Below are 14,580 nucleotides of genomic sequence, written 5' to 3' on the forward strand. Positions count from 1 at the left end.
CAAATATAGAACAAAGACTGGAAGTATAAGCTGATAACTTTCCAAAGCCCTGTCTCTATCAAAGAAAATAATCTAAGAAATTCCACAGATGCTGTGTGTAATCCAGCTTTCCACTTGCACCTTCATTCTCAAATGTCAAGCAAGAAGGACTTGAGAAATGACATATGCATCCTCGGTTTTAAATGACACCAGAGACGAGAGCTGAATATTTATGCTTGCCTCTCAGACTTGCAGATATTTTCATAAGAAATGCTCCCCTACTACTTTTGATTTAATTCAATTCAATTCAATTCAAGAATTAGGTAGCAGGAATGACCTTCCGCATCAGTCTGTAATGAAGAAAACTTGACTATATCTTTGACTTAGGACGTTACATTGTTTAATCCTTGTGTGTACATAATGTTTAGTGTTATCTCTTATGTTTCGCCTCAGAGTCAACATTTCTTTTGCCCAATCAGCTCCAGGACTTGAGAACAGTCCTCAGCACAGACTCAGCCTTCTGTATCAGTCTGTTTGGTTTCTCATGCTGCTGCTGCATCATTGTGGAAGTCAGTCTACTTGACACAAGAGACTAAAAGAAGATTTGGAAACATCTTGTCGCAATTACTGAAGGACCCAACTTCTATGTGAAATACATTCTGCTTTGGCCCTTTTTGTAAACTTCCTCAAAGTGCCTCACGTAACCTGACCTGAATGACAGATACCTCTATCCTCTCCCTGGAAGTAAATAGTGGCTTATTCGTGTTCCTCCTAAAAATTCACAACTGTTTTGTTCACAAGATGAGGCGATAGTTCCCACACCAGAACAAAAAGCAGTTACTTCTCTGGTATATGATCTTCATCTTCAACTCCATGATAATAAACAAAATGCATCCTGAAGCAAACAGGCTCGTGTATAATTTTTTTTGCTAGAAAAACTTTCTAAACTTTCTCCTCGCTCAGGTTATGGTTAAGTTGCTGTGAAATCCTCTGTAGCTGATCCATGCAGGCTTTCCGGACTCTGGGGCTGCCACCATCTGGACCTGCAGTCTTGCTCCAGTTAAGTCTCTCCAGCTGCCGCTTCACCTGACTGTTAGAGGAAGAATCCACTATTTTCTTAGAATCCACTATTGTCTGATCTGCGGGATGTTGTTGAGCACGTGCTAAGCTCTCTGCTGGAGGTTCAGGGCGAGACTGTCTAGTTCTGACAGGGAAACCAAAAGAGTTCAGAGAAGGTGTGAGGTCTGTGTGGTTTGGGATGTGAGGATGAGTGCTGACTGACAGATCAACAGATCCTAGTCTGACTCGACTGCCATTACCTGCCTTTCATTTCAAATTAATAACAAGATTTAGTAGCATCAACACTTAATGCTGCATAATGCTGATTTTATTACCCACACCATAGATGTCTGTAATGTGTGTACATTGAAGTTCCTATTCAAGCCAATGAAAACAGGCAAAAAAAAAAAAAAGTTAAGAAAAAAAAGTAAAACCTGGCAGGATCTGTTGCCATTAACTCAAACCACAATAAGCCTCTGGCACAGAGACTGCTTCTCACATTTTGGGTTGAGTGGGCACAGCAAGACATTTTTGTTATTTCACACCAGTGATCCAGAGCAAACTTCAATTCAAGGGGTTTGGCACAGCTGAGGCAAAATCGGTGCATATTACCAATACTGTACACCAGGGGTCGGCAACCTTTTTGACATGGAGTGCCAGTGTGAAATTTTCTTGTGAATGAATGTGCCATAATCAACAGCAGGCTAAAACAAAGTTACATTAAGGTATGACACAAAATACAAAAACATTTCCAACACACCTGGAATTATATTCTATACAGGCCACATGCAAGCATATTTTACAAGCATCAGAACAGCTTGTCCTAAAAAAAGAGGAAAATTCTTGACGCGGACGAGTGAGGGCGCATCGCAAACCATCGCAAACCCTCTAGGGGGGTCCGGGGGCATGCCCCCCCGGAAAATTTTGAAAAATAGACTCAAAATGGTGCATTCTGGTGGTCTCAAAGCTCCATAATCACATCTTTTATCAATGCAAGAATACACACAAAAAATCAGAATTTTTGCAAAGAATGATGCATTTTGATAACATAATAACACGCATTCATCATCATGGGTAATTTTTCATGCATGAATAAATCTTGAAATCAAGATAATCATATCTTAAACTTCTACAATGGCCAGAATCCCCCTTTCACACCTAAATTAATTGACAAAACTACAAAAGACAAGCAGCTCCTTGTCTTTCAGAACTGTAGTGTGGAACTCCGAACAGATCTGCTCAAAGTTCAGTGATGAGGAGCTCCACTGAACTATTTGTTATAATTTTGATTATTTAATTCTTTATTGATTTCATAAAATATTCAAATTTTTTGAGATTTTTTATTTGGGGTTTTCATTAGCTGTGGGCCATAATCATCAAAATTATAACAAATAAAGGCTTGAAATATCTCACTTTGCATGTAGTGGGAAATAATATATTTGTTTCACCTTTAGTTGAATTTATTGAAACTAATTAAGTTTAGCAATATATTCTTATTTTCCGACCTTCACTTGTATATTATGACCAATAAATAAGAGCATAATAAATGTCCCGTATCACACCATATCAAGCTCAGGGGATGTTTCAGGTATGAGGAACTGTGCAACAGATGCCTGGTTCCTCTGTGACGTTATATTACGTTTGTGGAGGTTCCTGCAGCATGCTGCCTGACACACCTCCGGGAGACCTCTGTTTCCTCTTTTAGGACGAGGTGGGGTGTCTGGAGCCACTGGAGACATCTTGACTTGACTTTTTTTTTGTTTAAAGCCGCGCGTGTCGGTGCAGTTAGCAGCAGTGAGAGGTAAAGGCTGATTTATGGTTCTGCGTCAGACCAACGCAGAACCTACGCCGTACGTTGCGGGTCGCCGCGTACTCTACGCCGTAGGCTCTGCGTCGATTTAACGCGGAACCATAAATGAGGCTTAACTAGGCAACGGAGCGCAAAGGGGTTCCGTATTGGTTCAATACGGAACGCAACTTTTAATTCCCAATTACGTAACAATTCCGTATTTCAAGGGGCGGGTGGCAAGCCCACACTCATCTCTGCACAGCCTACCTGCTGCAAAAAAGCAGTGCTGCTGCTTTTTTGTCCCGCTGCAAAAATGTGTTTTAAACTGAGCTGCCGCTCCTCTTCATTTCTGCTGCTGCCGCGTCCTGGCTGTCTGTCTGTGAAGGCTGATTTATGGTCCTGCGTTAAATCGACGCAGAACCTACGCCGTAACCCTACTTTTTTATTTTTTTTTTCCCGTTCCGCGGAAACCGCGGACATTTTTTGCTGAGACCAACCGAGCGGGCCTTTTCCAGTGTGCCAATGATTATGCCGCCGCGTGCCAATCATGGCACGCGTGCCTGAGGTTGCCGACCCCTGCTGTACACCATGCAGCTAATGAACAATACCACAAGTAATCAGGGCCTGGACTGCAGTATTCTTCTGAGAAATTATTGCTTCATACTATTCCTTCATTCCTATGCTTTAGTTTGTCTTTCACTATATTGCTAGCACAAATATATAGGCAGTTTTATGTCCACTGAGGAAATACAATAGAGCTAAAATAGAGTCAACGGGGGGAAACATCAAAACTAACCCCTGAGCTTGAAAATATTAGCCAATCATATAATGTAATTGGCTCAGTTTGGTTTAAATGACTCTACACTGTATGTGCAGATTGGACTGATCCATCAAGGCCCTGTAGCAAAACAGCAACTGATTACAATTTGAAAATTAAAAAGGGAGTGTTCATGGCAGAGGGACAATAAAGCCTATCGATAAACTAACAACACACTGAAAATATGCTGTATTTTTGATGATGTAGTGTTGTTATTTCTCTTGATTCAGACTCGGTTTTGTAATTTTTCTATGTAGCTGTCTGAGCCGGCAGAGTTCAAGCTGGAGTTGGACATGTGTTTGAATTGATATTGCCTCACCTGGCGTTAGTACAGACATACACAAGGTTAGTCATCTATTATAGATGACCAGCTGCAGCCAGCGGAGGACACTGTGGTCACCTTGTTGATGTGACTACGAGAGGAGAGGCTTTGAAGCATTTATGAGGATGACTCCAACTCCTAAAAAAATCCACATTGAGTAGACCATGGAAAGCAGGCTTCTTTCAATTCATTCAAGTCTCTTATTTCAAATATAGCATAAAACATGTCTTAAAGCTTAGCTCAAGTAACAGATAACATTTACTTTTCATACCTCAGATCCAAAGTTTCCAAACCATGTTGCAACCTACAGAATTTGTCTTCCGTTAGGTAGCCAGCTGTAAGTTTGGCTTGTCTGCAAGGTTTTAAGCCCTGGAGTGAGAAGTCATCCATTAGAAAAAGAAAAAAAAAAAAAAGTCTCATTGTGGCCATGACAGCAGAGCAATCAGCTGTGGCGGATTAGATGTTCCTGGCTGAGCTGAACCGGGTTATGACCACGGAGCAGCTCAAGTCCATATCATCTGCTTGATAAAGAAAGAAAGAAAGAAAGAAAGAAAGAAAGAAAGAAAGAAAGAAAGAAAGAAAGAAAGAAAGAAAGAAAGAAAGAAAGAAAGAAAGAAAGAAAGAAAGAAAGAAAGAAAGAAAGAAAGAAAGAAAGAAAGAAAGAAAGAAAGAACTGAAAAGTTATGATGTTATTCTGAGCTCTGGAAATCTAAACTATCGGGAAAAAGTATTTCAGTAAATTTTTACGTATCAAGACAAATTAAAAACTAGATGTTACAATAAGGTACGGCGCATTTAGGCTGGACACTTAAGAGGCTAAGTTAGGTGCTACTAATCAAATGCATTTTATAAACAAGTATGAGCACATTTTGACAAACGTCTGGCCTGGAGATTCCGATGTTTTCAAAGTAGGACAGAAATAAGTAATTATATCCGAGTAACAACCTTTGCCGCGTGTAAAATGTGATTTTTCGTGACATTTTCTTGGTGTCTATCTTCTACATAAGAGAGTAGGCTTGAACAGCGTGAAACTATATTTTGGTACAGGGAGTGAGCGGCTGCCTGTCCAAAAGCCACATTCAAAAGGAGTCACAGTAGCACTTTCAACAAGAATCCATATCTGCTAACATAAACAGCACATTGTCTGTTTCTAAGTTGTTCCAAATTACTTTGTTCTACATGACCTGAAAATAGATAAACAATGTCATACAAAAAGCAATTTCTTTGAAGTTATGTTGCAACAAGAGTTAGTTTTTTTGAGCTATTTAATCATGTGATACAGGTAGGGATGTACTGATCTGATATTAAGACCAGATACCAATCTGGATATTCACAAAAAATGGTTGTTGAGAAATTAAACATAACCATGAAACAAGACAATCTATTCAATTTTCAGTTAGTTGCTGATGTATTGTTTAAGTTTGTTTCTATTTCATTTGGAATTTTAAATTCTAACAGATAAGCATTTATTGTTGCTGGTTCACAATTTTTTATATGTGTGACAAATGCATAATAGCTAATTACATTCATACCTGTGTTATTTAGTAACATTTTGTTTTAGGAAACTATTGTTTAGTTTGGAAGGAAATGTTAAAGTCAGGCCTGATGGACTGAAAGAAGTAGAGTTTGCTGTGCTTGCTACAACAGCTGCTGTAATCCTGGGCATGTTACTGTGAAGGAGCAACTATCCACCCTAAAACACATTCATAAAGAACCACATCCGCTATCCAATAGTGTCTCACCTCATGCTTATTTTAACGTACACTCCAACAATATAATTTCCCTTTGAAGATTAAAGATGAAAAAGGGTTGTTCAATCGATTTAAAGTTATTTTAGTTCAATTTAATTAAATCCATAGACCTGTAGCCCTACTAGTGCTGTGTCACTTATACAAATATATTTAAAACTGAATAACATTGTTTGAATATATCCCCCCCCCTCCAAAAAAAAACTGTAATCAATTTCGTTCTTTTGGGTTTTTTGTGACTTTCAAAGCCTAGTAAGCATTTACCCAGCTGAATGCTATTGTATAATCAGTATTTTGTTTAAATATTTTTATGAACTTACTGCCTTCATGCCTGTCACTGTAAGTCTCAAAGTATTACCGGTACCGGACGAAGAACAGTTGAAAAAGCCTCCCTCAACCAAACATTCATCACAGATAACGGGAGGCGCTTGGACAGCTTTGTAGCAAGGTTAAAATGAACAACAGTCAAACTGTACTAGCCTACCTGAGTCCCTTCCTGATATTATTTGCAAGAAACATGAGTTCATCAACGTGATCGGGCTCTTTTTTTGTTCACAATATTGCCGGCCGACGAGAACACGCGCTCTGAGCGCACAGATGTTCCTGGCGCGCACAGATATTTACGAGCCAGCTTGGAGAGTTTCGGGTACCTGCTGCACCCTATGTCTCTCCACCAAAGCAGGGGTTGCTGTCTGCTGAAAGAGAAGTCTCTTTCATGTAAGCTTGCATCTCCAGCAAGCCGAAGTCGCTGCCGGAGTCATTGGTTTTGTATAATTCCCTAAACAAGTTCATCATCGCACCCAGGGCAGTAGCTGCCTTTTTTTATCTTTTGTGTACAGTCACTGTCTGTCTCATTATCCATCATTTCACGTGATAAGCTGTCACTGATGAGATTTCTTTGCTCCGATGAGAGGTTTGCGAAGCAAACAGGCGTATTTTTGTCCATGACTTTACTCTTGTCATATCCAGTGTTCCTTTGGACCAATCTAAAACGCTTCAGTGTAAAAACATCCCCGGGAAGATTTGAAGTCACCAGGTATTAACCTTTGCTTTGAATGTCACATAATTATGTCATTATGGTCCTTTCCACACTTTTTTTTTTTAAATTGTGATTAAGTGAACGCTTAAAAATATGTTACGTTTGTGTAACCTTTCATGTCTGGCCTTTTGTTAGCGTTCAGCCTTTGCTGACTACTATTATCCCATAAAGACCATTGACATAAAATAGTAAAAGTCCAATGACATGTGTAGGCTTGAGCTAAAAAGCCCATAAAGCAGATTTCACGGGACCCTTTCTGTATCCACAAGGAGCTGAACAAGTGGCAGGGCTTTGGATTTATAGGTCGAGACCTCCAGCCGGGTGGCAAGCTGCAGTGAGGCCTGGGCAGCCCAGTGGCAACACTGCTTCCATCTGTCGTTACGGTCTGCTTGTATTAGCATGCTAATCCTCCTCTCCCCACACCTTCAGGAGAGCACCTTTGTAGCAACCCTGCCACCGCAGCACTGTCAGGATGAGGAATTAGCAGATCAGGAAGCACAAAGAAAGAGATCTGAGGATGATGAGTTATGCAAAATCAAAAAGGTATGAAGAAAAACCTGCACAGTGTCATTTCATCCTCGTGTAAAATGTTGTCACCACCTTGGATTGTGTGCTCAGCAGACGGACTTGTGCTGGATATTTCTCTACAGCATGTAAAACATGCTCGACAAAACCAGTTTTAAGTCATTATATCAAGGTCTTATGATGCCGAAACACGTCTGCCTGAGTCTGGTTAGCGGTTGTAGCTGCTGGCTAAAGACTTCTGAAGCTGAGTAATCATTTGTGTATGCCGTTTTAATATGCTTTCAATGTGTGAAAATACATATCATCCATCAAAGGCTGACTGTAATGTCTTTGGGCTGGAAAAAGAGCTAGTAGTGGGTGTGGCATATCTCAGATCTAATAAATATACATTTCCTTGAACAAGAGGAAGACGCTAGGAGTTATGAAGATTCATTTCCTGCTCTGGCAACATTGAAGACAGGGTTTGATGCAGTGCAAGCATTTATACTATGCTTCTGTATCTAAATTTAATTCTGCAACTGTACCTCACAAGTGCATGTTTTCCTGCACTCATAGACTCAATAGCTCTCTGTTGTAGAAGTCTTTTGTGTATTACTTCATAATAATTGCTACAGGTCAAACACACGTTAATCTGGCGTTATGTCTGAAACAGGGGCTCTGAGACTGACAGCAACACCTAGAAAATAAAAGAGACAAGCTTTGTGGATTGTATTTATCAGTTAGACAGTTGCCAGCTCCCTCCTTTCTCCTCTCAGTGTTGAGCTGATATCTGCAGTCTAATCAAAAGCAATAAACTAGGTCAGTGATTTCAGAAAGTTGTGTTTATCAAAAAGTGTGACCCACTGTGGCCTGTATAGTGTATTGCTATCCCTTCATGATTTAGCAGTTTACAGGCTTTTCCCCCTGGGAGGAAGCAAACTGAAAAGTTTGTTTTTAAATAGTTTTGTAAGTATGCACACAGCTCTCAGAGAACTGAAGTCACTCCTGGCAATGATCTGTTTCAGCAGGTACAACTGAAACAAAAATCACAAGTAGATTCTAATTTGCATGTAAGTAAGGTATTTAAATGGTATCAACAATGGGCAAAAAAAAGCAAACATTGGAGCTATGATGAGAAAAATCGTGGAATCACTGGCACGAGAACCCTCTCTTTTTATTGTCTGCTGCACCTGTTTATATTTGCAAAATGCTTCACTTTATTTTAAATTGATTATTTTGGGAAAACCAATGCTGTTCCCGCCATCTGGGACGACACTTTCATATTCTGAAATTTGTAACAATCAAACAAAGGATCTAAAATCTGAAATTTTAAGGTTGATCCTGTCAGTTCTTAAAATTGTGTTTTTAATTAAACAAATGCCAGAAACTCTAGCACTAATTTCAGATTTGAACTGCGACAGAGAGAGGACAACCTGCTTTCAACCATATCAAAGACTAAAAAACAATGATAAAAAACTTTTTCAGAAAAAAGTCATAATTGGAAGATTGCCAGAAAAAAGTTTAGACTAAGAAAACTGGAACAAAAAAGAATTGTTACTACACTGTTTACTCTAATACACAGCGACATTGTGCAAGTTTATTTTCTTCTGACGCAGCAACTGTATCGGGATTTCTGCACAAATGTTTTACCATGACAGAGATGTGCAGGATGCGGAGCTCCTCCTTTGTAGAATCATTGGATGGGTCTTCAGTGGGTTCTGGCAGGTTCAGGCTGCCATCCTGGTGGTGGATGTGGAACAGCAGAGTGCCATTCTCCAGCCACTGCTGTCGCCAGCGCACCAGAGGGATGTCCTCCGAGTTCCCAGAAATCTCTGCCAAACATAACAGAGAAAGGACACTGAGAACCTTGTTGTTGTTGCAAGGTGCAAGAATCCAACCAAATTTTGCCAATTTACCAAATTTCAGGACTTTACCAGAAGAGAAAAACAGGTCATGTTGCAAGGTTACGTTTAGTGATTGAGATTCCACAGATGGCACATTGATAGGGGCCAAGCGGCCACAGAATGTGCGAGGAATTTATGTTAATCTCAAAATGCTAAAAAATAATAAATGAATAGTGAACCATTGAAATTAGCACCTAGTTGCACCCTCAAAAGAGGCAGACAATAATCAAACTATATTAAAGTAAAAGGCAAACAAAACAAGATTGCTCACTCTGCTAGAACAGAAAAATATATACAATTGCTGTTCAGAGCACAATGGAAAAACCACCAACACCCAAAACATACTTGGTAGGCAAAGGATCCAAAGAATGTTTTGGCAGTTCTGTAATTATAATCTTTATAATGTAATAATCATTATTTCATATTAAAAGGGCATAGTCATCATTACTTATCCTACTATTCTTTTTTCCAAATGACACCATTCTCTCAGCTGCCATCCTGTGAATTCATCCATCCATCCATCCATCCATTTTCTATACCTGTTTTATCCTTTAGTCACATAGATACACAGACAACCAAGCATACTCACACTCACATCTACGGGCAATTTAGAATCATCAGTTAACCTACTACGCATGTTTTTGGACTGTGGGAGGAAGCCGGAGTAACCGGAGGGAACCCACGCAAGCAACAGTGGCTAACCACTAAGCCACTGTGCTGCCCTGTGAATCCATGTATAACAACAAAAAAAGGAAGCGGTGAAGTATGGAAAAGATTGTGATTCACGTTATACATCAATTCTCCTGACAATGTATCTATACCAGTACACACATAGAGTGCATAAATGTAAAACATGAATGCCAATTAAATATGTATAAGTGCTGCAAAGATGCATGCATTGGAAGCCATGAGAACTACTGGAAGACATGAAATCATGAATTGAAAGAATGATGATGAAAGAAGTGCTGAGTGAATTCTACCTCCATCTGTGCAACTACTACAGTGTTTTATAAGCTCCAGCTGGATATACTTTACGTACGGAACACAATTTTTTGCTTAATAACAGTTCTGAGAATCCTGAGAAAAGATTTGTTACAGATATTATTTACATTGAATTTGGAATAAATCTCAGACATAGGTTGAAATATTTAATTGACTTGTTATGCAAAATAACAAAATGGCAAAAAAAAAATCCCTACCTTACATTTGAGACAAATATGGTGGCTTCACAACACATCTAGAAGATATTTTGAAAAAAATGTATGTTGTCAAATATGTATGATTTCCAACTAAATACTAGGGGTGGGCGGTATGGACTAAAAAATGTTTGTTTGTTTGTTTGTTTGTTTGTTTGTTTGTTTCTTTCTTTCTTTCTTTGTTTCTTTGTTTCTTTGTTTCTTTCTTTTTCTTTCTTTTTTTCTTTCTTTCTTTCTGGCTCATTTCCTTCCTTCCTTCCTTCCTTCCTTCCTTCCTTCCTTCCTTCCTTCCTTCCTTCCTTCCTTCCTTCCTTCCTTCCTTCCTTCCTTCCTTCCTTCCTTCCTTCCTTCCTTCACACGTACGTTGTGCGTCGATTTAACGCAGAACCATAAATCCAGCTTTACACAAAAACGTCAATTTATCGTTTTTACCGCGAGATGACAAATTCTTACCGTGGGGAATTTTTTTGACGGTATATCGTGAACGGTAAAATATCGCCCATTCCTACTAAATACTATATAAAACTTAGGCAAAATCACTGCTTATTATCCGCATAATGATTATCAGTCTACATCAGGCTACATCCATTATTCCCATTTGAAAATTACAATTAGGAATATGTACATCAAGTGTTCTTTAATGCATTCATTCCATTTAGGTTACGAAACACAATGTGCATCTTTATGCTGTTGATGGATAATCTTGGAAAGAGATGTTACTGAACGGACAATTCCGTAGATTGGTAGCAAGACCCACCATTGTTCACTAATGTATTATCCAAACATCCTTGTTGCTCCATTGTAATACGGTAAAAACCATCAAATATTAAAGCTAATTTCCCAGATAGTTCTGACCAAACGTAACAAAGGGTATAAACAATAATAATGAAGAGCAGAAATGAATAATGTGTCTGCATAAACCGGATAGAGTCCATTACAGACTAATCCATAACTGATCAAAGTCTATACTACATGATGTTTTATGTGTGCAACACAGCAGTAATGGTTGCAGGGAGAAACCACTGTCTGTAAATAATAATGATGATTGGGCCAAATCAAAAGTAAAAGCCTAGAAATACGGGACTAAAGCAGTACTTGCAGCACTTACTCTTCACCTTGGGGGATGAGAAAAAACAGTGTCCATAGCTGAAAACTACTGAGCAGTACAGGCATATATGGTGTTAAGAAGCTCATGCTCTTGCACCACAAAACCTACTTGTCAGTGGAAAACCTTCTATGGAGATCTATATATAAACACTGGCAAACCTCTTGCCACACAAGGCCATTACACTGATTACTGCCTAAGATGTATAGCTGCAAGCAAGATTACTGCTGATCACAGGCTTTTATAGTCCGTGTGCAAAACTTCAGATCAAGTTAGGTAGCTTACACCTGCACTTTGTAGGTCTCAAACATCTCAGGGATTTGCATAGTTGCCATATGTTTTGTCTGATTCAACAGAGCACGAGGTTCATGCTTCAACATAATTACAAAATTCATTTAAGCTCAAAGCTTTGTCTGCCCTCACCACATAGGAAAGAAATAATTACATCAAGGTCAGGTAACAATTGATTGGAGTGTGAGCACTTTTCAAAAACAATCGATGCATTGATACACTTTTTGTTTTTAGTTTTGATCCAACTCCATGGTACTGTATATCCCCTGATAATGGATAGTATTTTTAATTACAGAATATGCCAAATTAAAATTCACAGCCACATGTGGTCAAACTGGATAAAAGTGGTTTTGTCCTGGAATATGTCATGCATCAGCATAAAATAACAAGGCTTGAGTCGTGTAAATAACAGCACTGTATCATAGCATAAATATCTCCTGTTTCTGAATTCTCAAGAACAAAAGTATGGACTTCTCTGAGAAGTCTGTCCTTGTAAGTATGTATCGGGAGAACGTACTTTGGAGGACATGAGAACACACCACTCTCTTACTGCAAATGGGAGCAGCAGCGTATTTGTGTTCTTGATGACGTCAGTTCTGAGCTAACAGGCTAACACGAATTGCACTGTACACATAACGTCTACAGTTTAACTGATTATAAAAACAAACACATTTAACACTAAGACAACTGAGAATGGGCCATCATATATTACTACTGCTCAAGTCTTTATAACCATGACTTTGTACAATGTGTTTTTATGGATTTTAAAGTTTAAAGTTATAACTATATTATTGCATGAAAACATCTTAAAACAACATTCTGTCAAACTAAAATAAAGTTAGAATTTTATATTTACACCTCTCCCCTCTTCTGTTAAAAATTTCAGTTTCAGTTTCAGTTTTCATCTCATGAAAACAAAAAGTGAGTCATTTTCTGTTAACACATCATTAGTTAGATTATGAGTAGTAGGCTGCCACTTTTGCAGCGCCTGGGGAGAAATTAGGCTTAAGGGCTTTTCTCAGGGGCCCAAAGTGGGTCAGTTCTTTTGCCATCCGGGGGACTTGAACCTGGGTCCTCTAGACCCAAGCCCACTGTAACCGCTAGGCTACCACTCCCCCTGGCTAAGCTACTACTCCCCCTGGCTAGGCTACCACTCCCCCTGGCTAAGCTACCATTACTTTCCCTTTGTTGGCGCGAAATGCCTTCTGGGATACTTGGCCGTCTCAGCTCAACTTCTGCATCACGTTCATTATGGAACTACGGTTCGTTGCAGTTCCTTGACTGATCGATAGAGGCTGGCTGTCAATCGCCATTGACTCCCAGGTTAAAATGTTCAACTTTAGAGCAAAAATAGACATATTTACAGCCTGGTTCGAAAAAAACATTTTGGTCTGTTTGATGTTACATCCATGACAACTCTGAGAGGGGTGAATTTTTTGTACCACGCCAGGAGAGTTTACATAAAGCATTGGATTTATTTTTAATATGATTGATTGAAAGGCGGCTCAGCAAATTGCTAGCCATTATCAACGTTTTCATCTGTAAATTACATGCTATTATGCTCAGCAGAGCAACCAGCTGCTATCACTGTAATTTTTTAGTTTGCCGTTGAGTCGACGTGTCCTGTTGTAAAAGTCTGAAGGCAGCTCTGCAGATATTTTGGCATGCTTCAGCTGGAAGAGCTGGGAGCATGTTCTGGGTCTCTGGAAAGCGTCTAGAGACAACATCTGTTGTATTAGACGCTATACAAATAAAATGGAATTGAATTGAATTGAATTTAATTGAATTGAATTGAATTGAATTGAATTGAGCAAAGCTCAAGCATGTCGGCCTACTAAGCAACATGGTTTTCAGAAACCAGTGTGTCATGTGACTGAATATATACACACACATACACACACACACACACACACACACACAGACACACACACACACACACACACACACACACACACACACACACACACACACACACACACACAGTTATTTTCAAATTGAATACTTGATTGAATACTGATTTTACTCTATACAAATCGCTTTTACAGTGGCATACTGGGTATTAATGATACCTGCCATCCGAGTATGCAAGAAATATGGTAGACCTATAAGTCATGAGAAGTAGTGAAAGACACAAAGGAAAGGAAGTTGATGGAGAAAATGTGGACTGAATTGTACCTCCACTTACTCCTGTAGTTGTACTACTTAATTGAAGGTACTGTTTACTGCAGCATGTATACTGCATTACAGAGTACGATAAAAAATATGGCTATGGCAGGTGAGCACCAAGTATTACATGATAATGAACTGACCAAAATAAACTGCTAAACAGGATCAAACTATTTTGAAGTAATGTATCAGCATGTTGATAATAGCATCTGAAGCATTTGTGAAAATTAAGTTAAGCTTCAAAGAGCTGCTTGTTAAGATATGGACTTCTTAAAGCAACCAGTGAACAGAAATCACTTACTTTTTTTTGCACCATCTATGTAAGCACTTACCTGTCTTAAATTATTCATGATAAGAGGTTACAACATTAATATTTTGTGTTCCAGCTGTACATGCATAAGATTACAATAGAGCCTTTCACCTCACTCTGCATGGGTCCACCCTCTTTGTCATACAGCCCATTATACTGATTACATGCCAAAAAAAAGCACTTGCATGCTGGATAATAGCCATAACCCTGATATACATAGATTATAACCTGTTTACAAATCAAAAGACTAAATGCTTTTACTGTGATATAACAGTGTTTGTGATATAACAGTGTGTGTAATTGTGAGAGTTTTACAATTATTGATGCCCCACTGCTGCAGAGAAGAAGGGA

General features: G+C 39.0%; 1 protein-coding gene across 6 annotated transcripts in view; it reads right to left on the bottom strand.

Moving 5' to 3' along the window:
• Nucleotides 1-14,580, bottom strand: part of astn1 (astrotactin 1) — a 490,568-nt gene that overhangs the window by 398,420 nt on the left and 77,568 nt on the right. For all 6 annotated transcript variants that reach the window (XR_009783285.1, XM_061732846.1, XM_061732845.1 and 3 more), the window contains exon 2: nucleotides 8,908-9,089. Coding sequence is in view for 5 of the 6 variants with exons in the window: in XM_061732846.1 (XP_061588830.1) it covers nucleotides 8,908-9,089 (182 nt within the window). In the remaining variant the exon portion in view is untranslated. The remainder of the gene's footprint in view (nucleotides 1-8,907; nucleotides 9,090-14,580) is intronic.

The sequence above is a fragment of the Cololabis saira genome, chromosome 10, assembly GCF_033807715.1.
Source record: "Cololabis saira isolate AMF1-May2022 chromosome 10, fColSai1.1, whole genome shotgun sequence".
NCBI lineage: Eukaryota > Metazoa > Chordata > Actinopteri > Beloniformes > Belonidae > Cololabis > Cololabis saira.